The 27,506-nt window shown below is 41.9% G+C and overlaps 1 protein-coding gene across 1 annotated transcript in view; it reads right to left on the bottom strand.

Moving 5' to 3' along the window:
* Positions 1-363: 363 nt before the first annotated feature.
* Positions 364-27,506, bottom strand: part of LOC138659048 (oocyte zinc finger protein XlCOF7.1-like) — a 51,861-nt gene continuing 24,718 nt past the window's right edge. The window contains exons 4-7 of the mRNA XM_069745878.1: positions 25,299-25,422; positions 25,151-25,218; positions 24,089-24,620; positions 364-3,961 (exon numbers count right to left, since the gene is read on the bottom strand). Of these exons, the coding sequence (XP_069601979.1) occupies positions 2,784-3,961; positions 24,089-24,620; positions 25,151-25,218; positions 25,299-25,422 (1,902 nt within the window). The 3' untranslated portion in view covers positions 364-2,783. The remainder of the gene's footprint in view (positions 3,962-24,088; positions 24,621-25,150; positions 25,219-25,298; positions 25,423-27,506) is intronic.

Below are 27,506 nucleotides of genomic sequence, written 5' to 3' on the forward strand. Positions count from 1 at the left end.
GCCGTGTTTGGAGGAAGAGAAATGCTGCCTAAGAACCAAAGAACACCGTTCCCACTGTCAAGCATGGAGGTGGAAATATTATGTTTTGGGGGTGTTTCTCTGATAAGGGCAAAGGACTACTTCACCGCATCAATGGGAGAATGGATGAAGCCATATACCGTAAAATCCTGAGTGACAACCTCCTTCCCTCCGCCAGGACATTAAAAATGGGTCGTGGCTGGGTCTTCCAGCAAGACAATGACCCAAAACATACAGCTAAGGCAACAAAGGAGTGGCTCAAATAGAAACACATTAAGGTCATGGTTATGGAGGGAGTTGAAGCTCCGAGTTGCCAAGCGACAGCCTCAAAAGTTTAATGATTTAGAGATAATCTGCAAAAAGGAGTGGACCAAAATTCCTCCTGACATGTGCACAAACCTCATCATCAACTACAAAAATTGTCTGACTGCTGTGCTTGCCAACAAGGGTTTTGCCACCAAGTATTAAGTCTTGTTTGCCAGAGGGATCAAATACTTATTTCTCACTGCAAAATGCAAATTCATGTATACAATGTGATAATCTGGATTTTATTTTTGAAATTCTATCTCTCAATGTTAAAATTAACCTACCCTTTAAATTATATACTGTTCATGTCTTTGTCAGTTGGCAAACTTACAAAATCAGCAAGGGATCAAATACTTATTTCCCCCACTGTATACCCTGATATGATCACTGTAAACTCCACAACAAAATGGAACTACTTGCTACTACCAATTGTTTATATAGTCCGATAGGATACCCGTTACAGGTAGCATATGGCTTCAGAGGTGCAGTTTACAGAGCAAGAATGGAGCTACTAAAGTTTATATATTTAAGCCAGAAAGGTAGGCAGTGTTTATAAAAATATGCAAAGATGATACAAAATGGGAACAAACAATATGGTATATACAATTGCATGAAATAAAAAGGAATAACAAAAGAGAATTACTAAACTTGATGTTGCACGAATGTTTCTTATCTTTAAGGAGGGAAGCAATTCGATGAGGAAAATGAAACACTCTCAGCAAAATGTGTCTTCCAGAAAATGAACAATAACAGAAACCTAAATTTTGATTTTTATTAGATCCAGGTTACGTCCACATACCTTCCTTTGGTGAGCTCATGAAGGGGCAGGACGGGGGATGTGCTAGGTCTTTTAGCAGATTATGATATCTCCAACCTTCAGGATATCTTCATTCCTGGAGGTCCTGGGTTGTAGATATTGTCATGTTTCCAATAGTGATTTTACCTTTCTATAGTAACATAGTAACATAGTTAGTAAGGTCGAAAAAAGACATTTGTCCATCCAGGTCAGCCTATATTCCATCATAATAAATCCCCAGATCTACATACTTCTACAGAACCTAATAATTGTATGATACAATATTGTTCTGCTCCAGGAAGACATCCAGGCCTCTCTTGAACCCCTCGACTGAGTTTGCCATCACCACCTCCTCAGGCAAGCAATTCCAGATTCTCACTGCCCTAACTGTAAAGAATCCTCTTCTATGTTGGTGGAAAAACCTTCTCTCCTCCAGACGCAAAGAATGCCCCCTTGTGCCCGTCATCTTCTTTGGTATAAACAGATCCTCAGCGAGATATTTGTATTGTCCCCTTATATACTTATACATGGTTATTAGATCGCCCCTCAGTCTTCTTTTTTCTAGCATGGATAGCATCTAGCATGGATAGCATCATCCATTCAGCCAATATTAAGCTGGAGATGTTAAAATGGCCTTATGGTGACGTGAATATGTTATGCATGTCCCATAGCTACAACGCCAAAAATATATCCCCCTAAATATCGGATCGATACAAACCCCAATATTCACCAATGACTCCAGAAAGTCTAGGATCAGTTCTTTAAACAGAAGAAGCTCTTGCCTTGGAAGTGTACATCTCCGCCTCTGAATATACGATTTCTACTCTTAGTGTCTCGTTATCAGAACAGATCTCTTGTTGTAATTACCTGATCACTGCAGGAGGTCCTATTTCAATTCAGGTTGAAGTGTCAGCCCTCTCTCATTTCCACAGTTATAATTTGTTCCTTTGTTATAATTAATTCCATATGATCAATGTGAGGGTGGTATGTCCCCTCTCTGGAAATGTCTTCATGGATTTTAATTTTTCTTTACGACAGTGGCCAAATGTACAATGATTCCAGGCATCAGATATTGTCTTATCGCAGTATTCGTGCCTTTTGAACTACTTATTTCTGTGATGATCAGATCTCTTGTACCAGCTATTCCTTGGTTATTGTAGGTTGTTATTTTTGTTCAAACAGAGTGGAAACAGCATACTTTAACCTCTGACTTTTTATAGCATGCAAAAACTATAGAAACAAAATGGTGCAAAATAAAAACTATTGGAAAAAAAAATAAAATAAATAAAATTCCACAATGTGGTATTGTTATGCACAACTTGCTGACTGGATGGCTCAAGTGCCCAGGCAATATTGTACCATTAAAATGACAAGCCCAAATATAAGTGTAAGTTTTAAAGCAAAAGCTCATTATCGTTTGGTGGCAAATTCTCTTGCATAACCTGAGAATGTACCTTTTAAGCCACTGTTGGATTTTTTCTGGTACTGTTTCTGAAAGAAACAAGAAACTGGCTTCTCCCCGTTTGAGTTCTTTGTTCCTCAAAAAGATTTGATTTGTGGACACATTTCCCGTATTCTGGAGATGAAAATGTTTTTCCTGTGTTAGTTAGATCAACTCCAATTAGAAATAATATTTGGTTAAAGACTTTCCATTAAGACTATGTTAAAATAGCTTCTCCTCTGTGTGAAGTCTCAGATGTCTAACAAAAGAAAATTTATGAACAAAGCGTTTCCCACATTCTGAACATGAATATGGCTTCTCCCCTGTGTGTGTTTTTTGATGTTTAAAAAGATTTGATTTGTGTATAAAACATTTCTTACATTCTGGACACGTAAAGGTTTCTCCTGTGTGAGTTCTCTGATGTTCGATTAGAATTGACCTTTGACTAAAACACTTTCCACACACAGTACATGAGAATGGCTTCTCCCCTGTATGAATTCTTTGATGTCTAACAAGCTGTGATTCCCAAATAAAACATTTTCCACATTCAGAACATGAAAATGGTTTCTCCCCTTTTTGAGTTTTTACATGTGTAACAAGCTGTGATTTCGAAGAAAAACATTTTCCACATTCTGGACATGAATATGGCTTCTCCCCTTTGTGAGTGTTTAGATGTGTAACAAGTTGAGACTTCCAACAAAAACATTTTCCACATTCTGAACATGAAAATGGTTTCTCACCTTTGTGAGCTTTTAGATGGGTAAAAAGATTTGATTTCCTAGTAAAACATTTTTCACATTGTGAACATGAAAATTGCTTCTCCCCTCTGTGAATTATTTGATGTCTAAAAAGATCTGATTTCTGTGTGAAAGATTTCTCACATTCTGAACATGAAAATGGCTTCTCCCCTGTGTGAGATTTTAGATGTATAACAAGCTGTGATTTCCAACTAAACCATTTTCCACATTCTGAACATGAATACGGCTTCTCCCCTGTGTGATTACGTTGATGTGCAACAAGCTTTGATTTCCAGATAAAACATCTTCCACATTCTGAACATGAAAATGGTTTCAACCCAATATGAGTTTTCAGATGTGCACCAAGTCGTGATTTCCATTTAAAACACTTGCCACATTCTGAACAGGAATATGGCATCTCTCCTGTGTGAGCTCTTTGCTGTCGATCAGCCCTTCTGTGACTTTTCTTTTGCCCAACATTCTGTGTTGAATCAGGAGATGAGACTGTTTTAAAGGAATTACAGGACAGATCTTGAATGTGGAGGGTTGAGGATATATCTGGGATAATGGCGTGCTCTTCATATTTATGTTGTATGATGCCATGATTTTCTACTTTAAAATCTGAAGAAAGTTGCCCATCCAAGCTTCTAGTACAGTCATCTGCTAAAAATAAAAATTATTTTAAACTCTTAACATTTAGATTTCACAAGAGTTTACATTAATTAATTAATTAGTCTTACAGGTTACGATGCTCCACACACCAGCACCTACTATATTTAATAGCTGGGCAGGGTACTGCAGTTTTGCTCCATTCACTTAAAATCCCATTATTTAACTAAAGCAGATCTTAAAACAAGGATCGGTAGACATTAGGCCACAAGGCTCTTGTCTTCCAATTTTTCACTTGAGCATCTTCAACAGAATTTGTCAGTACGTTTTGTTATGTTACCTGAGTGTAGCACAATGGAGAAGCACAGACATGATTCCAGGGATGTGTCACTTACTAGACTGTGTGCTGCTTTTTCAATAAAGTTAATGTTTTATCAGCAGATTATCACTACAGGACTATGTGTCTTGTGCCTCCTGGTCCAGCCACCCCATACCCCCCCACTGATTAGCAGTGTCAGGAGACAGCCGGGAAATCACACAGATATCCCACTGCTTCCATTAATTTGTCATGAATAAGCTGCCTCCAATCATCAGGACAATCACCCAATTAACTGATGACTGATGGACGAGCTGCTTTCGCTACTACCAGGCAGGTTATTGTGAACTTCCTAGTAAACGTATAGTATATACACATCCAGTACGGTCACCGCCAAGCTTCTCAATAACCCAAGGAAAACTAGCTGTCATCACCAATATTTTTTATTGGCCAATTGACACCCCCTTCCTGTTAACGTATGGCCTCGCGAGGCTTCAGGGATGTGGTTTATAGAGCAAGAGGAACAAAGCTAATACATTTTATATATTTATCTGAAAAGTAAGCAGTGTTTATAAAAAATGAACAAAATATATTACAAAAGGGGACAAGACAATACAGTATATACAATAACAAAATAAAATGCGGATTACTAAAGAAAATTATTAGACCCGATTTCACAGAAATGGCGCAAATCTTAGCAGAGGGGAGTGTTCTGGTTGAAATATGGAACAATTCTACAGTGAGCTGTATCTCCCAGCACTGAACAATGATTATAATTCTGAATCTGATTTTATTAGATAAAGTCACACCCACCTACCTTCCCTTGGTGACTTCAGATGGGGCTGCTCCATAGGATGCGGCTCTGATACAAAAAAATTATGGAATCCACAACCTTCAGAACATCTGCGACCCTCACCCCCAGATGTCCCAGGCGGGAGATATTAATGCCATATTTCCCATCATGACTTTATCTTTCTATATTTAGGAAACATGGCATATCTATCTTTATTCATCTGGCCAATATTAACCCCTTAATCCCATATGACGTACTATCCCGTCAAGGTGACCTGGGACTTAATTCCCAGTGACGGGATAGTACGTCATATGCGATCGGCCGCGCTCTCGGGGGGAGCGCGGCCGGGTGTCAGCTGCCTATCGCAGCTGACATCCGGCACTATGTGCCAGGAGCGGTCACGGACCACTCCCGGCACATTAACCCCCGGCACACCGCGATCAAAGATGATCGCGGTGTGCCGGCGGTGCAGGGAAGCATCGCGCAGGGAGGGGGCTCCCTGCGGGCTTCCCTGAGACGATCGGTACACGGTGATGTACTCACCGTGTACCGAGCGTCTTCTCCCTGCAGGCCCCGGATCCAAAATGGCCGCGGGGCTGCATCCGGGTCCTGCAGGGAGCACATCCGGGTCAGGATCAGGCTGCGGCTGCAGCTGCAGCTCTAATCCTGCCCGGCTGTATGTCAGATCACCGATCTGACAGAGTGCTGTGCACACTGTCAAATCGGTGATCTGTGATGTCCCCCCCTGGGACAAAGTGAAAAAGTAAAAAAAAAAATTTCCACACGTGTAAAAAAAAAAAAAAAAAAAAAAAAAATCCTAAATAAAGAAGAAAAAAAAAATATTATTCCCATAAATACATTTCTTTATCTTAAAAAAAAAAAAAAACAATAAAAGTACACATATTTAGTATCGCCGCGTCCGTAACGACCCAACCTATAAAACTGGCCCACTAGTTAACCCCTTCAGTGAACACTGTAAGAAAAAAAAAAAAAAAAGAGCCAAAAAACAACGCTTTATTATCATAGCGCTGAACAAAAAGTGGAATAACACGCTATCAAAAAGACGGATATAAATAACCATGGTACCTCTGAAAACGTCATCTTGTCCCGCAAAAAACGAGCCGCCATATAGCATCATAACCAAAAAAATAAAAAAGTTATAGTCCTCAGAATAAAGCGATGCCAAAATAATTATTTTTTCTATAAAATAGCTTTTATCGTATAAAAGCGCCAAAACATAAAAAAATGATATAAATGAGGTATCACTGTAATCATACTGACCCGAAGAATAAAACTGCTTCATCAATTTTACCAAACGCGGAACGGTATAAACGCCTCCCACAAAAGAAATTCATGAATAGCTGGTTTTTGGTCATTCTGCCTCACAAAAAATCGGAATAAAAAGCGATCAAAAACTGTCACGTGTCCGAAAATGTTACCAATAAAAACGTCAACTCGTCCCGCAAAAAACAAGACCTCACATGACTCACATGACTCTGTGGACCAAAATATGGAAAAATTATAGGTCTCAAAATGTGGAGACGCAAAAACTATTTTGCTATAAAAAGCGTCTTTTAGTGTGTGACGGCTGCCAATCATAAAAATCCGATATAAAAAACGCTATAAAAGTAAATCAAACCCCCCTTCATCACCCCCTTAGTTAGGCTAGGTTCACATTGCGTTAATGGGTTAACGCTAACGGACAGCGTTGCACGGCGAAAATGTCACAATTAACGCCGTGCAACGGGTCCGTTACCACACCCATTGACAGCAATGTGATTTTCGGGTGTAGCGCATCGCTAGAGCGTGCCATTTTCGGCTCGCGCTAGCAAGGTGCCGTTCTTTTGTGGCGCGCCTCGGACGCTGCTTGCAGCGTCCGCGGCGCGCCCGAGGTCCGATCCCCGATCTTCCAGAGCGGGGACGTTAACGCGACCACTAAACGCGACACCTAAAAAGACATTGCGTTAGCGCAATCCGCTAGCGCTAAACGGATTTCCCTAACGCAATGTGAACCTAGCCTTAGGGAAAAATAATAAAATTTAAAAAAATGTATTTATTTCCATTTTCCCATTAGGGTTAGGGCTAGGGTTTGGATTACATTTTCTAGTTGGGATTAGGGTTGGGATTAGAATTAGGGGTGTGTCAGGGTTAGGTGTGTGGTTAGGGTTACAGTTGGGATTAGGGTTAGGGGTGCGTTTGGATTAGGGTTTCAGTTATAATTGGGGGGTTTCCACTGTTTAGGCACATCAGGGGTTCTCCAAACGCGACATGGCGTCCGATCTCAATTCCAGCCAATTCTGCATTAAAAAAGTAAAACAGTGCTCCTTCACTTCCGAGCTCCCCCGTGCGCCCAAACAGGGGTTTACCCCAACATATGGGGTATCAGCGTACTCGAGACAAATTGGACAACAACTTTTGGGGTCCAATTTATTCTGTTACCCTTGTAAAAATACAAAGCTGGGGGCTAAAAAATCATTTTTGTGAAAAAAAAAGAATTTTTATTTTCACGGCTCTGCGTTATAAACTGTAGTGAAACACTTAGGGGTTCAAAGTTCTCACAACACATCTAGATAAGTTCCTTGGGAGGTCTAGTTTCTAATATGGGGTCACTTGTGGGGGGTTTGTACTGTTTGGGTACATCAGGGGCTCTGCAAATGCAACGTGACTCCTGCAGACCAATCCATCTAAGTCTGCATTCCAAATGGCGCTCCTTCCCTTCCGAGCTCTGCCATGCGCCCAAACAGTGGTTCCCCCCCACATATTGGGTATCAGCGTACTCAGGACAAATTGGACAACAACTTTTGGGGTCCAATTTATTCTGTTACCCTTGTGAAAATACAAAACTGGGGGTTAAAAAATAATTTTTGCGAAAAAAAATAAAATTATTTTCACGGCTCTGCGTTATAAACTGTAGTGAAACACTTGGGGGTTCAAAGCTCTCAAAACACATCTAGATAAGTTCCTTAGGGGGTCTAGTTTCCAAAATGGTGTCACTTGTGGGGGGTTTTAATGTTTAGGCACATCAGGGGCTCTCCAAACCAACATGGCGTCCCATCTTAATTCCAGTCAATTTTGCATTGAAAAGTCAAATGGCGCTCCTTCCCTTCCGAGCTCTGCTATGCGCCCAAAAAGTGGTTTACCCCCACATATGGGGTATCGTCACACTCAGAACAAATTGCACAACAACTTTTGTGGTCTAATTTATTCTCTTACCCTTGGGAAAATAAAAAATTGGGGGCGAAAAGATCATTTTTGTGTAAAAATAAGATTTTTTATTTTTACGGCTCTGCATTATAAACTTTTGTGAAGCACTTGTTGGGTCAAAGTGCTCACCACACATCTAGATAAGTTCCTTAAGGGGTCTACTTTCCAAAATGGTGTCACTTGTGAGGGGTTCCAATGTTTAGGCACATCAAGGGCTCTCCAAGCGCAACATGGCGTCCCATCTCAATTCCAGTCAATTTTGCATTGAAAAGTCAAATGGCGCTCCTTTCCTTCCGAGCTCTGCCATGCGCCCAAACAGTGGTTTACCCCCACATATGGGGTATCGTCGCACTCAGGACAAATTGCACAACAACTTTTGTGGTCTAATTTCTTCTCTTACCCTTGGGAAAATAAAAAATTGGGGGCGAAAAGATCATTTTTGTGAAAAAAATATGATTTTTTATTTTTACGGCTCTGCATTATAAACTTCTGTGAAGCACTTGTTGGGTCAAAGTGCTCACCACACATCTAGATAAGTTCCTTAAGGGGTCTACTTTCCAAAATGGTGTCACTTGTGGGGATTTCAATGTTTAGGCACATGAGGGGCTCTCCAAACGCAACATGGCATCCCATCTCAATTCCAGTCAATTTTGCATTGAAAAGTAAAATGGCGCTCCTTCCCTTCCGAGCTCTGCCATACGCCCAAACAATGGTTTACACCCATATATGGGGTATCAGCGTACTCAGGGCAAATTGGACAACAATTTTTGACGTCCAATTTCTTCTCTTACTCTTGAGAAAATAAAAAATTGGGGGCGAAAAGATTATTTTTGTGAAAAAATATGATTTTTTATTTTTACGGCTCTGCATTATAAACTTCTGTGAAGCAATTGGTGAGTCAAAGTGGTCACCACACATCTAGATAAGTTCCTTAGGGTGTCTACTTTCCAAAATGGTGTCACTTGTGGGGGGTTTCAATGTTTAAGCACATGAGGGGCTCTCCAAACGCAACATGGTGTCCCATCTCAATTCCTGTCAATTTTGCATTGAAAAGTCAAATGGCGCTCCTTTCCTTCCGAGCTCTGCCATGCGCCCAAACAGTGGTTTACCCCCACATTTGGGGTATCAGCGTACTCAGGACAGATTGTACAACAACGTTTGGCATCCATTTTATCCTGTTACCCTTGGTAAAATAAAACAAATTGGAGCTGAAATAAATTTTGTGTGAAAAAAAGTTAAATATTCATTTTTATTTAAACATTCCAAAAATTCCTGTGAAACCCCTGAAGGGTTAATAAACTTCTTCAATGTGGTTTTGAGCACCTTGAGGGGTGCAGTTTTTAGAATGGTGTCACACTTGGGTATTTTCTATCATATAGACCCCTCAAAATGACTTCAAATGAGATGTGGTCCTTAAAAAAAAATGGTGTTGTAAAAATGAGAAATTGCTGGTCAACTTTTAACCCTTATAACTCCCTAACAAAAAAAAATTTTGGTTCCAAAATTGTGCTGATGTAAAGTAGACATGTGGGAAATGTTACTTATTAAGTATTTTGCGTGACATATCTTTGTGATTTAATTGCATAAAAATTCAAAGTTGGAAAATTGCGAAATTTTCTAAATTTTTGCCAAATTTCTGTTTTTTTCACAAATAAACGCAAGTTATATCGAATAAATTTTACCACTACCATGAAGTACAATATGTCACGAGAAAACAATGTCAGAATCACCGGGATCCGTTAAAGCGTTCCAGAGTTATAACCTCATAAAGGGACAGTGGTCAGAATTGTAAAAATTGGCCCGGTCATTAACGTGCAAACCACCCTCGGGGCTTAAGGGGTTAATTTGGGGCTGATGTGCAGACCATACAGTGTTACATATGTCACTACGTTGAAAATATGACTCCCATAACTAATAGACCTACGCCTGTCACAAAAACCCCAATATTCATAACTGGCCATCGATGCCAGAGTGTCATATATAATTATTTTAAAGACCAGAAGAGTTATCTCTGGAGGTGATAAATTTGTTGTCGCACAGCATCTGGTATATACCAGACTCCATGTTTGCTCTCCAGCAGATAACCCACCCTAATCACCTGTTCACAGCAGGATACAGGGATTAGCTGATCAGAGACTGAAATGAAGCATTAGCTCTTTTTTTCACAATACAATGTACACAGAAAGCTGCCAAGCTGTGGTATGGGCAGGGTTATACACAGCTCAGCATTCAGGGCTCTGTTAGATCTGCAGCAGAGAAAACTGAGATTCCATCAGAACTGTTGCACCCAGTAAACTGATACATTGCTGGAATCAGGGTTTCTGCTCCTACATCATTCCGGTGTCAGCTCTCATAGCAAAATCCTCATGATTTTTAAATAAAAACCTCATGTGCTTATCTAAAGGGGGAGGCGACACAAAGAGAAGAGAGGCTTTTTAATACTTTTCCATAATTCAATAGATTATTTCTGGGGTTTGCAAAAAACATGACTATAAGTAATATAAGTGTAAATGAAAATGGTGGCTTTACAGTTTAAACCATTAATAACTTGTGATGCACATTTTTATCACAGGTCACCAGGAGGTGTATGGCCAGGACTGCTTCGCACACGGCTTATGCCGGGAATCCTGGAGCCAATTTGAGCATGAGCTCTTTTCGAGCGATTAAAACGGAATCTGTCACCTACTTTTTCATTTATACCATATATACTCGAGTATAAGCCGACCCGAGTATAAACTGAGACCCCTACTTTTGCCACAAAAAACTGGGAAAACTTAATGACTCGAGTATAAGCCTTGGGTGGGAAATGCAGCAGCTACAGGTAAGTTTCAAAAATAAAAATAGATACCAATAAAAATAAAATTGAGACATCAGTAGCTTAAGTGTTTTTGAATATCCATATTGAATCAGGAGCCCCATATAATGCTTCATACAGTTCATGATGGCCCCATATGATGCTCCATAATAAAATATGCCCCATTAAATGCTCCATAAAGTTTATGATGGGCCCTATAAGATGCTTCATAGAAAATATGCCCCATACAATGCTGCATAGGTTGATTATGGCCCCATAAGATGCTCCATAGATAATGTGCCCCATACAATGCTGCATATATTGATTATGGCCCCATAAGATGCTCCATAGATAATGTGCCCCATACAATGCTGCATAGGTTGATTATGGCCCCATAAGATGCTCCATAGAAACATTTGCCCCATAGCCGGCTGCTGTGATAAAAATAAAATCACATACTCACCTCTTGTCCTGAGCAGGCCCCCGGCACTTGCAATATTCACCTGCCCGCATTCCACCACTGGGCGCCGCTGTGTCTTCCGCGTGGAACACGGACAGGTGAATATCGCGCAGTACTCATCCTCCAGTCCCCATTATACTCACCTGCTCCCGACGCGGTTCCTGGCAGCTTCTCACTGACAGGTGATCTTCGACGCCCGCAACTTCTTCCTGTGTTCAGCGGTCACATCGTACCGCTCATTAAAGTAATGAATATGCGTCCATATTCATTACTTTAATGAGCGGTACCACGTGACCGCTGAACACAGGAAGAAGCTGCGGGCGCCGGAGAAGCAGGAAAGTGCAGAGACGCGCCGGGAGCAGGTAAGTATGATTTGACAGCTGCCACTCCCCTTCCCCCGCCAACCCCCTGGGACAATGACTCGAGTATAAGCCGAGAGAAACACTTTCAGCCGACAAAAATGGGCTGAAAATCTCGGCTTATACTCAAGTATATATTTCAAGCTGCGGCCACCTTCAGGGGCTTATCTACAGTATTCTGTAATGCTGTACATAAGCCCCTGATGTAACCTGAAAGATAAGAAAAACAAGTTAGATTATACTCCCCTGGTGGGGGTGATACGGTCCGATGGACGTCGCCTGTGCAGGAGCCATGACAGGAAGCAAGGAAGTGGACGTCATCACATGAAGATGGGAGGTGCCAGACCCGGACCGCCCCTGGGTGACTATAATCTAACCTCTTTTTCTCATCTTTCAGGTTACATCAGGGGCTTATCTACAGCATTCCAGAATGCTGTAGATAAGCCCCTGATGTTGGCCGAAGCTTATATACGAAAACGTAGGTGACATATTCCCTTTAAGATAATTTTTTCTAGCTATCCTCCCTTCTGTAGCCTGACCAGCTGCACATAGACAATTCAGGGAGGAAGATGCAATGGAAGAACATTTGGGCAATTTATTGACTGTACCTTGAGAAATGAGGAGGTGAAGATGTCTATAGAAGAAGGAGGGACAGTGGATAGAGGTAGCAGGACATCCTATTTCCAGCTCTGAAGCAAGTTTCTGCCAAGATAGCACTGCCCAGGGGGAACAGGATGTGAGGTAAAAGCATAGGAGGAGTTAGAGAAAAAAGCAGATACATAAACCTATTATAACAATGCCCGACACGCGGGGAGGTTTAGCGCCTCCCATCTTCTTACGATCGACGCTCTCCTGCTTGCTTTGTGTGGATAACGCAACCCTGCATCATCCACACAGGTTCCCCCCGCATCGAGCTCCTACACAGGCATACTTCTTTGTCCTGCTGAGAGAGAAGCAAAGTACTGCAGTGCACAGGTTCCGGGGATCTTTGACCTATTCCAGCACCTGCACACTGCAATACTTTGCTCTGTCGTCAACAGGTCAGAGAAGTATGCCTGCGCAGGAGCACGATGTCGGGGAGCCTGTGTGAATGATTAGGGTCACGTCATCCACATGAAGCAAGCCGGAGACCGGCGATTGTAAAAAGATGGGAGGCACTGGACCAAGAAGAGTGACACCGATCGAACTGGACCGCCCCGCAGGTGAGTATAATAAAAGTTATTTTTCTTCTCTTGCAGGTCGGGTTGGGGGCAGATATACAGCATTATAGAATGCTGTATATCAGTACTGAAAGGTGATGGCCGCATCTTATATCGGCCAAACCTGGTGAAAGGTTCCTTTTACAGAAGTCGTGAAAAAAGTTCTAGGTAACAAGAAAGATCCACAATTTAAATCCATCGAGGAGAATATGCTGAAAGGTTTCAAAGCCTTGGTGTCACAATTCTGTTGTCGGATATACCGGGCCCAGGGGCTCCTTCCCTCTCCCTAGTGCTAGGGGCGCCCTAGTTATCCCTAATCCCCGAATTACTTCTAATGGTGAAGACGCCGTGGCCACGTACCTTGTTGAGCTCCTGAATATGCCCTTAATCTGTTCCCTCCCCCTCCCAGGGAAGTAGTAGTGTATGTAAATACATAAACCAGACTAACAAGTGGATACGTATAGTCTTAAAGGAAAATACCAATAACACAAATATGCACTCACAAACAACACCAGGGAGTGAAGGAAGGAAAAAAACAAATAGGAGAAGAAAAAGATATGCACACAATCGAATAACCAAGCAACAATCTTTAGATGAACACTACAAACACCTCCTCAAACAACTACTCCAGCTACAGAGCCAGAAAGCAAGAAACTAACACTGGCATCGCTGATAGCCAAAGGCAAGTATATAAAAGGAAAGGAGAGTTGCCAATACTGAACAGCTGAGACCATCAAGCTCTAAAAGCTCACAGCTGAACATTTTAGCCCCTGTATTGCTAGCAGAAACCTGCTCCGTTTAATATGATGGTAAGGTAATTTTAATCAGTGCAGGAGTGCGGTAAATCAGACGATGCAGTCTTCTAGCACCTCTCGGTCGGTAAACCTAAGACAACACCCCTCCTTCTAAGAGGGACCTCCGGAACCTCAGGGCCGATTCTATATGGGTGTGCAGCGTGAAAGGAACGGATCAACCTGACAGCACTGACATCAAATGCTGGTACCTACATTCTCTCTTCAAGACCGTAACCCTTCTAGTGTACTAGATACTGACGAGACTGACAAATCAAGCAAGAATCAATGATATTAGCAATCTGAAATTCCAAATTTCCATCAACAATGACCAGACATGGAGGTGGTGGTGATAGTTCAGAGTAGTCAAAGGACGCAACATAGTTTTTTGGTAGAGTCCAGTGAAACACATGAATTTTAAAAGTAGGTGGCAATTAAAGGCGGAATGATACAGGATTGATGATGGCCACAATTTTATAAGGACTTATGAACCTGGGACCGAGTTTCCAAGAAGAGACCTTCAACTTAATGTTCCTCGAGGGCAACCATACCAAATCACCAACGCACAACTCTGGACCCACCCAACATCTCCAATCGGCCACACTCTTATATTTAGACAACATATTTTTCAAATTATTAACAACCTCGTGCCATACAGACTTAATAGATGATAAAAACCGTTCCTCTTCAGAAATTCCTGAAGAATGATTCCTATTAGCTGAACTGAGGATGAAACCCTGTATGCCCTGAAGAGCCGGAACTTACCAGTAGACTCATGACAATGGTTATTCACCACGAATTCAGCTAGAGGTAAGTAACCCAATTCTCCTGATTCTCAGACACAAAACACCTAAATCTTGAGATTATGGTTAACATGTTTAGTTTGTCCATTAGACTGTGGATAAAAGGCTGAGGAATACGACAGATGGATCCCCAAAGGAGCGGTGAACGCTTTCCAAAATTTGGAAATAAATTGCACCCATCGGTCAGAAATAATATCGGTAGGCATTCCATGTAATTTTATGACTTCATTGATGAAAATTTGCGCCAAGGTCTTCGCGTTAGGTAAAGTGGATACTGCAATTACATGAGACATCTTGATGAACCTGTCCACCACCACCAAAATAACTGTATTACCTGCAGGTACGGGTAGACTGGTTATGAAATCCACTGATAGGTGAGTCCAAAGTCTACTGGAAACTGCCAATGGCTTGAGAGAGCCAGACAGACGAGCATGACATTTCTTAGAATGCGCAGAAACAAAACAACATACTGATGCACCCCAGACCACCATAAACGCCGAGTAAGGAGATCTGTGGTAGCTTTACTACTCGGGTGTACGGCAAAGACCGAATCATAATGTCCACTTATAACTTTGAGATGGAGATTCACAGATACAAACAGTTTACCTAAATGGACAGGCAGCAGGGGTGTCCCTGCCTCTACCACCTCTTTCTCAAGATCAGACCTTATAGAAGCTATAACTACCCCTTTATATGGTTGAAAAACCGGTTGACAATTATCTCGACCCCCCAGAAAAACATTGGGACAAGGAATCCACCTTAATATTCTTATTCCTAAAACTATATGTCACAAAAAACTGAATCTGGTGAAGAATAAGGATCACCTTGCCTTATGATCAGCAATTACCATGACCGGATGAACTGCCCTTTCATAAAATAACGCCATTCTTCAAAAACCCACTTAATTACCAAGAGTTCGCTGTTACCAATGACATAGTTTTCATCCGCAGATTACAGTTTCTTAGTAAAATAAGTGCATGGACACCATTTACTAGGAGTTGCTCCCTGTGACAATACAGGCCTCAACTCCACTTCAGAAGCGTCAACTTCTACAATAAATGGCTGAGTGACGTCAGGCTGTATAAGGATTGGTGCAGAAGCAAAATATCTCTTTAAGATATCAAAAGCTTCCCTGGCTTGGTATAAGAGTGGACAGCATGTGTCCAAGATGCGGGAAAAACAACGCTCACCTAATGCACATGATGTGGGAGTGTGTAAACATTGGGAATTATTGGAAAGGGCTAGTTGACTTGATAAAATCTGTGTTCGGAATCCATATATCGTTGGAACCCAGAATCTGCTTACCGTACTTGGTCTGTGTGTGTGGGGGGCTGGATTCAGATTCACCTATATCTATAGCTATCTCCCGAGTGCTATTTCAAACTAGAAAACTATTAGAAATACACTGGATAGAGAAATCCTGCCCAAAGATAGAAGAATTGAAATCCAAACTAAATAATGTCTTATGTGTGGAAAGTGGAACATATATTAAAAGAAACACTCTAAAAAAATTCATAAAGATATGGGAACAATGGCTAACTTTAAGGGAGGATATTAGCGAAGGGAATGAGGATGTCGAGTCCATATGGGTTGAAATTCATGGAGGGAAAAATGGTAACAAAATTCTCATTGGGGTCTGTTACAAACCCCCAAATATAACAGAAACCATGGAAAGTCTACTTCTAAAGCAGATAGATGAAGCTGCAACCCATAATGAGGTCCTGGTTATGGGGGACTTTAACTACCCGGATATTAACTGGGAAACAGAAACCTGTGAAACCCATAAAGGCAACAGGTTTCTGCTAATAACCAAGAAAAATTATCTTTCACAATTGGTGCAGAATCCAACCAGAGGAGCAGCACTTTTAGACCTAATACTATCTAATAGACCTGACAGAATAACAAAACTGCAGGTGGTCGGGCATCTAGGAAATAGCGACCACAATATTGTACAGTTTCACCTGTCTTTCACTAGGGGGACTTGTCAGGGAGTCACAAAAACACTGAACTTTAGGAAGGCAAAGTTTGACCAGCTTAGAGATGCCCTTAATCTGGTAGACTGGGACAATATCCTCAGAAATAAGAATACAGATAATAAATGGAAAATGTTTAAGAACATCCTAAATAGGCAGTGTAAGCGGTTTATACCTTGTGGGAATAAAAGGACTAGAAATAGGAAAAACCCAATGTGGCTAAACAAAGAAGTAAGACAGGCAATTAACAGTAAAAAGAAAGCATTTGCACTACTAAAGCAGGATGGCACCATTGAAGCTCTAAAAAACTATAGGGAGAAAAATACTTTATCTAAAAAACTAATTAAAGCTGCCAAAAAGGAAACAGAGAAGCACATTGCTAAGGAGAGTAAAACTAATCCCAAAATGTTCTTCAACTATATCAATAGTAAAAGAATAAAAACTGAAAATGTAGGCCCCTTAAAAAATAGTGAGGAAAGAATGGTTGTAGATGACGAGGAAAAAGCTAACATATTAAACACCTTCTTCTCCATGGTATTCACGGTGGAAAATGAAATGCTAGGTGAAATCCCAAGAAACAATGAAAACCCTATATTAAGGGTCACCAATCTAACCCAAGAAGAGGTGCGAAACCGGCTAAATAAGATTAAAATAGATAAATCTCCGGGTCCGGATGGCATACACCCACGAGTACTAAGAGAACTAAGTAATGTAATAGATAAACCATTATTTCTTATTTTTAGGGACTCTATAGCGACAGGGTCTGTTCCGCAGGACTGGCGCATAGCAAATGTGGTGCCAATATTCAAAAAGGGCTCTAAAAGTGAACCTGGAAATTATAGGCCAGTAAGTCTAACCTCTATTGTTGGTAAAATATTTCAAGGGTTTCTGAGGGATGTTATTCTGGATTATCTCAATGAGAATAACTGTTTAACTCCATATCAGCATGGGTTTATGAGAAATCGCTCCTGTCAAACCAATCTAATCAGTTTTTATGAAGAGGTAAGCTATAGGCTGGACCACGGTGAGTCATTGGACGTGGTATATCTCGATTTTTCCAAAGCGTTTGATACCGTGCCGCACAAGAGGTTGGTACACAAAATGAGAATGCTTGGTCTGGGGGAAAATGTGTGTAAATGGGTTAGTAACTGGCTTAGTGATAGAAAGCAGAGGGTGGTTATAAATGTTATAGTCTCTAACTGGGTCGCTGTGACCAGTGGGTACCGCAGGGGTCGGTATTGGGACCTGTTCTCTTCAACATATTCATTAATGATCTGGTAGAAGGTTTACACAGTAAAATATCGATATTTGCAGATGATACAAAATTATGTAAAGCAGTTAATACAAGAGAAGATAGTATTCTGCTACAGATGGATCTGGATAAGTTGGAAACTTGGGCTGAAAGGTGGCAGATGAGGTTTAACAATGATAAATGTAAGGTTATACACATGGGAAGAAGGAATCAATGTCACCATTACACACTGAATGGGAAACCACTGGGTAAATCTGACAGGGAGAAGGACTTGGGGATCCTAGTTAATGATAAACTTACTTGGAGCAGCCAGTGCCAGGCAGCAGCTGCCAAGGCAAACAGGATCATGGGGTGCATTAAAAGAGGTCTGGATACACATGATGAGAGCATTATACTGCCTCTGTACAAATCCCTAGTTAGACCGCACATGGAGTACTGTGTCCAGTTTTGGGCACCGGTGCTCAGGAAGGATATAATAGAACCAGAGAGAGTACAAAGGAGGGCAACAAAATTAATAAAGGGGATGGGAGAACTACAATACCCAGATAGATTAGCGAAATTAGGATTATTTAGTCTAGAAAAAAGACGACTGAGGGGCGATCTAATAACCATGTATAAGTATATAAGGGGACAATACAAATATCTCGCTGAGGATCTGTTTATACCAAGGAAGGTGACGGGCACAAGGGGGCATTCTTTGCGTCTGGAGGAGAGAAGGTTTTTCCACCAACATAGAAGAGGATTCTTTACTGTTAGGGCAGTGAGAATCTGGAATTGCTTGCCTGAGGAGTTGGTGATTGCGAACTCAGTCGAGGGGTTCAAGAGAGGCCTGGATGTCTTCCTGGAGCAGAACAATATTGTATCATACAATTATTAGGTTCTGTAGAAGGACGTAGATCTGGGGATTTATTATGATGGAATATAGGCTGAACTGGATGGACAAATGTCTTTTTTCGGCCTTACTAACTATGTTACTATGTTACTGTGGGGATTGCATCGGAAAGCCTTCTCAGAAACACTATGATAGACCGTCTGTACCTTTCCCTGTCATAAACCTGTAAAATATCCTAACTCATCTCAGATCCCTGACTCACACACCGAAAGTGTTAGATTTTGGTTCTGGGAAACAAAAGGGTCCTAGATAACTATACATAAATGGATTCTCTGTATTTTGGTGCAATGCACGAACAGTCAGATTGTATTTATTTATATCTGTAATCTCATATGTAAACAGTAGTAAGCGAATGATAATACCTAAGATGAACGTTAATATGAAGCATTTTTTATTTATTTTGTAATAGCGTATATGTTTTTTTTAATATGTGTGTTTGTTCTATTTAGTTTTGATTGTTTCTAAAAACAAAATCAAAATTTGAATATATCTTGAAATTCAAATGATCTGATTGAAAAGATTCCCTGGCTGGACCATTTGGAAAAATCTGTCCCTTTCCTGGTCATATCTGTCAGAGGTTTAGCCACTATCGAAATGATTTTGATGAATTTACGATAGCAGTTGGCGAAACCGAAAACCTTTGTAACGCCTTTAGGTCCTCAGGGTGATCACAATCCAGTACTACCTAGACTTTGGCCGGATCCATGCGAAAACCGGTGGACGATAAAAAAAATAATCCAGAAACGGGATCTCCTGAACAGAAGACATGCATTTGTCTGGTTTGTCGAATAATTTATTGTCTCTGAGTATTTGTTAGACCTGCCTGACATGTACCGGACGTGATTAGCAGTCAGGAGAATAAATCAATATGTCATCAAGGTCACAACAAAACTACCTGCCAGGTGACTAAAAATGTCATTAACAAAGTGTTGAAAGACGACCGTAGCATTAGGCAACCCAAATGGCATCACAAGATTTTCATAGTGTCCCTCAGTTGTATTGAAGGCTGTCTTCCACTCATCTCCCTCCTTTATGCGAATGAGATTAAATCTAGAAGCTCTCAACTGAACAGTTGAACCCCTGCACTGCTAGAAGCAACCTGCACCGTTTAATATGTTGGCGGGGTGCTTCTAATCAGTGCAGGAGTTTGGGAAATCAGACGCTGCGGTCTTCTATCACCTCTCTGTTGCAGTAAATTCGTGACACTCGGGTCGTCTGACGAATTTAAAGTTACATTTTTCACATTCCTATTTGGACTACTTTCCTGAAAACCTTGGTGCTGTTAGCGAAGAGCAACAAGAAAAATTTCATCAGGACATAAAGGAGATGGAACGTCAATACCAAGGTATAGTGGGGGAAAAAAGGATTTAGTCAGCCACCAATTGTGCAAGTTCTCCTACATAAAAAGATGAGAGAGGCTTGTAATTGATATCATAGGTAGACCACAACTATGAGAGTCAAAATGAGAAAACAAATCTAGAAAATCACCTTGTCTGATTTGGCAAGATTTATTTAGCAAATTATGGTGGAAAGTAAATATTTGGTCACCTAAAAAAAATGCAAGATTTCTGGCTCTCACAGATCTGTAACTTCTTCTTTGAGAGGCTCCTCTGTCCTCCACTCATTACCTCAAGTAATGGCTCCTGTTCGAACTTGTTATCAGTATAAAAGACACCTGTCCACAACCTCAAACAGTCACACTTCAAACTCCCTTGTGATGAAGACCAAAGAGCTGTCGAAGGACACCAGAAACAAAATTATAGCCCTGCACCAGGCTGGGAAGACTGAATCTGCAATAGGCAAGCAGCTTGGTGTGATGAAATCAACTGTGGGAGCAATAAGAAAATGGAAAACATACAAGACCACTGATAATCTCCCTCGATTTAGGGCTCCACACAATATCTCACCCCGAGGGGTCAAAATGATCAAAAGAACGGTGAGCAAAAATCCCAGAACCACACGGTGGGACCTAGTGAATGACCTGTATAAAGCTGGGACCACCGTAACAAAGGCTACCATCAGTAACACACTACACCGCCAGGGACTCAGATCCTGTAGTGCCAGACGTGTCCCCCTGCTTAAGCCAGTACATGTTTGAGCCCATCTGAAGTTTGCTAGAGAGCATTTGGATTATGCAGAAAATTACTGGGAGAATGTCATATGGTCTGATGAAACTAAAGTAGAACTGTTCGGTAGAAACAAAACTCGTTGTGTTTGGAGGAGACAGAATGCTGAGTTGCATCCAAAGAACACCATACCTACTGTGAAGCATGGGGGTTGCAGCATCATGCTTTGGGGCTGATTCTCTGCAAAGGGACCAGAACAACTGATCCGTGTACATGAAAGAATGAATGAGGCCATGTATCGTGAGAGCAAACCTCCTTCCATCAGCAAGGGCATTGAAGATGAAACGTGGATGGGTCCCAAGCACACCGCCAGGGCAATGAAGGAATGGCTTCGTAAGAAGTATATGAAGGTCCTAGAGTGGCCTAGCCAGTCTCCAGATCTCAACCCCAAAGAAAACCTTTGGAGGGAGTTGAAAGTCCGTGTTGCCAAGCGACAGGCCCAAAACATCACCGTTCTAGAGGAGATCTGCATGTAGGAATGGGCCAACATACCACCAACAGTGTGTGCCGACCTTGTAAAGGCTTACAGAAAACGTTTGACCTCTGTCATTGCCAACAAAGGAAATATAACAAAATATTGAGATGAACTTTTGTTAATGACCAAATACTTATTTTCCACCATAATTTGAAAAATAAATCTTACCAAATCAGGGAAGGTGATTTTCTGGATACGTTTTCTCCTTTTGACTATCATAGTTGTGGTCTAACTATGATGTCAATTACAGGCCTCTCTCATCTTTATAAGTAGGAGAACTTGCACAATTGGTGGCTGACTAAATACTTTTTTCCCCCACTGTAGCTGGAGCGCGAACATGATGGGGGACTACTGCTGGATGCTTCACAGAGAAGATCCGCAGCCTTCTATAAGAGAAAAGGTATCAAAAGAAACTTTGAAGGGAAAGGAAACAACTAATTTCCAATAAAGTTACAGAATGAATGTTCAATACATTTTTATATGTAACTAGATGGTGGCACGATTCTAACGCAAAAGGTATTTTAGAACATGCATGTTGTTTATTTATGAAGATTTAAGAATAATGCAATGAATACTTCGCGGCCGGACTGCGCCTGTCGCTGATTGGTCACGCCGGGTGCGACCAATCAGCGGAGCGGTGTTTAAATCCCATGCCAATATCGATGATTGGTCATGGCCGGCGGTCAGTTTTTTATGGCATATAAAGACTTTATAAGGGTGAGGAGTCAGCAACAGAAATGTACAACCAAGAACATATTTCCCACATTAGAGAACATTGCGATGAAAAAAAAATCCCTAAATTTTCTGTCCCAAAAGAAAGTGAGCATGCTGCAAACAAATACTACCGTATTTTCTGGTGTATAAGACGACTGGGCATATAAGACGACCCCCAACTTTTCCATAAAAAATATGGAATTTGGGATATACCCGCCGTATAAGACGGGGGTCATCTTATACGCCCAGTCATCTTATACGGCGTGTGGTTCCCAGGGTCTGAAGGAGAGGAGACTCTCCTTCAGGCCCTGGGATCCATATTCATGTAAAAAATAAAGAATAAAAATAAAAAATATGGATATACTCACCCCTCCGACGGACCCTGGCTCTCAGCGCTGCAAGCGTCTGCCTCCATTCATAAGAATGCAGTGAGTGAAGGACCTTTGATGACGTCGCAGTCACGTGAGCGGTCAGGTGACCGGTCACCTGACCGCTACGTCATCGAAGGTCCTTCACTCACTGCATTCTTAGGAATGGAGGCAGACGCTTGCAGCGCTGAGAGCCAGGGTCCGTCGGAGGGGTGAGTATATCCATATTTTTTATTTTTATTCTTTATTTTTTACATGAATATGGATCCCAGGGCCTGAAGGAGAATCTCCTCTCCTTCAGACCCTGGGAACCATCCAGGATCGCTCCGTGCACCAGTACCCGGCGTATAAGACGACCCCCGACTTTTGGGACAATTTTTAGGGGTTAAAAAGTCGTCTTATACGCCGGAAAATACGGTACTTCTTATTTATATCAAATCTCGTGTCCTGCACAATCAACTGATGTAATGGCTTTAGCAAAACAATCCTGTAGAAACCTACAAGTATAATTCATTACTTTTCTAGGACCAGGCATACTATCAGGACAAAATGGATTATATCTAAGAAGTGATACTTAACTTTCATAAGGACGGTGAGGTTTGTCAACTGTGATAATGACGGTCTCAAGTATTATAAACGCACAACTTGTGTTGTCATCTATAACAATATGAATCAATATCAATAGAATTCGCCCTTTTCTTACTTTCAACTCTGCAAAAACTCTTACTGTTTCACTTATTCATTCTCGTCTGGACTATTGTAACTCTCTACTAATCGGCCTCCCTCTTACCAAACTCTCCCCGCTCCAATCTGTCCTGAATGCTGCAGCCAGGATCATATTCCTCACCAACCGTTACACCGATGCCTCTACCCTGTGCCAGTCATTACACTGGCTACCCATCCACTCCAGAATCCAGTACAAAACTACTACCCTTATCCACAAAGCACTCCATGGCTCAGCACCACCCTACATCTCCTCCCTGGTATCAGTCTACCACCCTACCCGTGCCCTCCGCTCCGCTAATGACCTCAGGTTAGCATCCTCAATAATCAGAACCTCCCACTCCCGTCTCCAAGACTTTACACGTGCTGCGCCGATTCTTTGGAATGCACTACCTAGGTTAATACGATTAATCCCCAATCCCCACAGTTTTAAGCGTACCTTAAAAACTAATTTGTTCAGACTGGCCTACCGCCTCAATGCATTAACCTAACGATCCCTGTGTGGCCTATTTATAAAAAAAAAAAAAAAAAAAGGTTCCTCGCATCATGTTCTCATACACTTTATGCAGTATTAGCCCTCTGTGTCTGTACTGCTACATACTTAGGCAGGTAACTGGTTCATGCAGCTTTACATGAACACCCGAGCCTTACACTATGGCCGGTCCGAATAACTAAAGCAATTGTTACCATCCACCTCTCGTGTCTCCCCTTTTCCTCATAGTTTGTAGCTTGCGAGCAGCAGGGCCCTCATTCCTCCTGGTATCGGTATTGAACTATATTTCTGTTATGCTGTAATGTCTATTGTCTGTACAATTCCCGTCTATAATTTGTAAAGCGCTGCGGAATATGTTGGCGCTATATAAATAAAAATTATTATTATTATATCACATTTCAATTCAGCTGTTGACTTCTCTACCTCATTCTGCAGTCACTACTCACCTGGGCGGTTATCTGTAGGGGTCTCCTCTATACACCGCTGATCGCTCCTCACATTAGGGGTCTCCACTTTACACTGCTGATTGCCCCTCACATTAGGGGTCTCCTCTTTACACCGCTGATTGCCCCTCACATTAGGGGTCTCCTCTTTACACCGCTGATCACCCATCACATTAGGGGTCTCCACTTTACACCACTGATCTCCCCTCACATTAGGAGTCTCCTCTTTACACCGCTGATTGCCCCTCACATTAGGGGTCTCCTCTTTACACCGCTGATTGCCCATCACATTAGGGGTCTCCTCTTTACATCGCTGATCTCTCCTCACATTAATGGTTTCCTCTTTACACCACTGATCGCCCCTCACATTAGGGGTCTCCTCTTTACACCGCTGATCTCTCCTCACATTAGGGGTCTCCTCTTTACACCGCTGATCTCTCCTCACATTAGGGGTCTCCTCTTTACACCGCTGATCGCCCCTCACATTTCTCTCTGGACGATTAATATTGTTCACATCTTTATCCAGATCCAAAATCTGAAAAACAAATATTGTAAAAGATCGGAGAAGTCCCTGGGAATAATAGTGAGAAGATCCGGACATGTGATGTCTGTGTTCAGCTGTGATCCTGCCGTCTCCACCGCTCTCATTACATTGACCTTATTCACAAACTGAGGTTGACTCTGACACATAGTAAGGTTTTTAATATTAGACAGAGTAGGATCGTCCGGATCAGGGCATCTTGTCGACAGTGGGATGGCTTTTATGCTATTTTTGATCAAAAACAGTATAACTTAGAACCCTGTATTAATTAAACGCACTTTTGCTTTTTACTTGTTTACTTACAGCATTGTTTTTGCTCATTTTATCTCTTGTAGGTTCTGTATGCTTTATGGCCAATGTGAACAAGAGCTTATGTGCTGCAGGTATACCAACTCAAACCAAATCAATTTTTGTGTTTTCACTCTCATTACACAAGTATAAAACATATAATACTGGAGGAGAAAACAAGACTGAACACAAAGACATCACAGCCGTCTACACATCATAGGGAGATCTCCATCTACCTGATGGTCCTGTGGAGGAGGAGGAGGAGCGGGACATCTCTCTGGGGTTGTCCTCTTACTGGAGAGAACTGAGGAGACACAGACAGGACTGACATCATTATTACATACAGAGAATTATAGGCCATGTGTATTTAGTCCTGTCTATTACCTGGTGATGTGCGGGGCCGGTGCTCCTCCATCATCACCTCCTGGTACCGATCCTTGTGTCCTTCTAGATACTCCCACTCCTCCATGGAGAAATAGACGGTGACGTCCTGACACCTTATAGGAACCTGACACACACAATGATACCATCATCACCCAGAATCCTCCAGTGCTGTCCTGTATAATATCCCAGCATTCCCAGCAGTGTCACCTCTCCAGTCAGCAGCTCAATCATCTTGTTGGTGAGTTCTAGGAGCTTCTGGTCATTGATGTCCTCATGTATTCGGGGGTGAGGTGGAGACCCCGGGATTGGGCTCAAGGTTCCTCCCTGTCCTTCAGACACAGGGGCCTGACAGCGATCACTAGAGGTCTTCACTACTGTGTAATCCTGAGTGTGGAGACATTAATAATATCACTACAGACATCTCCAGAGTCCATCACCTCTCCGGTCATATCCCCTGTTATTCCCATAGATAATGAGGTCATGTGATGACATCAGAGCCTCTCACCTCTCCGGTCACATCCCCTGTTATTCCCATAGATAATGAGGCCAGGTGATGATATCAGAGCCTCTCACCTCTCCGGTCATATCACCTGTTATTCGCATAGATAATGATGTCATGTGATGATATCTGAGCCTCTCACCTCTCCGGTCATATCCCCTGTTATTCCCATAGATAATGAGTTATGTGATGACATCAGAGCCTCTCACCTCTCTGGTCATATCCCCTGTTATTCCCATAGATAATGAGGTCATATGATGACATCAGAGCCTCTCACCTCTCTGGTAAGATGGAAGATTATCTCCAGGGTGAGGTTTAATATCCTCTCCACCTTATTGTCTCGGTCTTTATTCATTCTTCATGGGTGAATCAGGAAAATTCTCTTATATTGAAAGTTAGAGCCTGAAAGGAAAAGGAAACAACAAGACAAACAAGTTCATTAAAAAAAAATACTGAAGGGGAACATTTATAGAAATATAAAACTGTAGAAGACGTATTCTCTAATGTGTACGGAGTGGAACATAACCTGTCAGATACTTCATGTTTCCCCAAACCACAGGTAACAAGAATCAGAGAGAGAGAGAGGCTCCAGTATTGCAGACATGTAAACGCCGTGGAATTTAAGAAAAAAAAAATATTTCTAAACGAGGATTGAGGATGAGGTGATGAGGATGACGAGTACCAGGTATGTACACGACTATGTGTTAGTGTCTGTAAGGCTGGGGGTAAGTAGACCGGGCACAAGTCAGTGCACAGAGACGGATATCCTATGGTGAACCATGTTATGAAAGGTCCTTATGGTCATCATGTTGTGGTAATTATCTGTTAGTGTATCCGTACATACTAGTAACATGTCCAGGTTCCTCTGGTGTTATATCTGGCCCTTACTTTCCCATCCCATATACAACTCCTGATGAAGCAGAGGCGAAACCCACATCAGGGCTGATAACCACGTGATCCGTACTGGATGGGCGAGTCTGATGAACTGGATTCTGGGATACTTTATAGAAGGAACCTCGTTCTTTCTGGCCCGTCACACTCTTGTCTTGTGTACGGGACATTTACGGTCCAGCCGCCATTTCAATGTTATTATTATCCGATTTCCAATCCCCATTTGTCCTTATATTGGTTTATATCGCAGCCCGCAGCGCAGTGACGGGTTTCTCTGCTGGATGTGGATGTATTTCACCTAAGCGGATATTTAGGGACGGTTTATTTCATGGAAGACTTGAGGTTTTCGTCCTCATTTTAGGTTGCTCTGACACAATTACATTATGGATTTATAGACAGATTCTGGGGGGTCTCACACTCCGACGTCTTGTAGAAATCCTCCATATTAAGGCTATGGGTGCAGTATGGGCGGTAGGAAAGCGGCGGCCCTGGAGGGAGCACGTACTTTTCTGTACTCGGACACCTTTATGAGATGCGAGCGCTTTCGGGCATATTAGAGGTGTGAACACAGCCCCAACCTGCCCAGGAGCTCTCCTCACACTGGAGAGCACGTTATTAGATTTTTTCTTAGTATAAGATTTGAAAATGGTAAAACAACGTGTAAAGTCGGGAATAGAAAAAAGAGCCAACACGAGCGCGCTCCACACACAACGACCAACTACAGGAACAGGAAAAAGACCACAAGGCCTCCGGTACTTATACTGCAGTGCTGAGGTAAAATGAAAGCTGAGCTCTGACTGGCTGAAATGGAATCTGAG

Source organism: Ranitomeya imitator, chromosome 1 (genome assembly GCF_032444005.1).
Source record: "Ranitomeya imitator isolate aRanImi1 chromosome 1, aRanImi1.pri, whole genome shotgun sequence".
Lineage (NCBI taxonomy): Eukaryota > Metazoa > Chordata > Amphibia > Anura > Dendrobatidae > Ranitomeya > Ranitomeya imitator.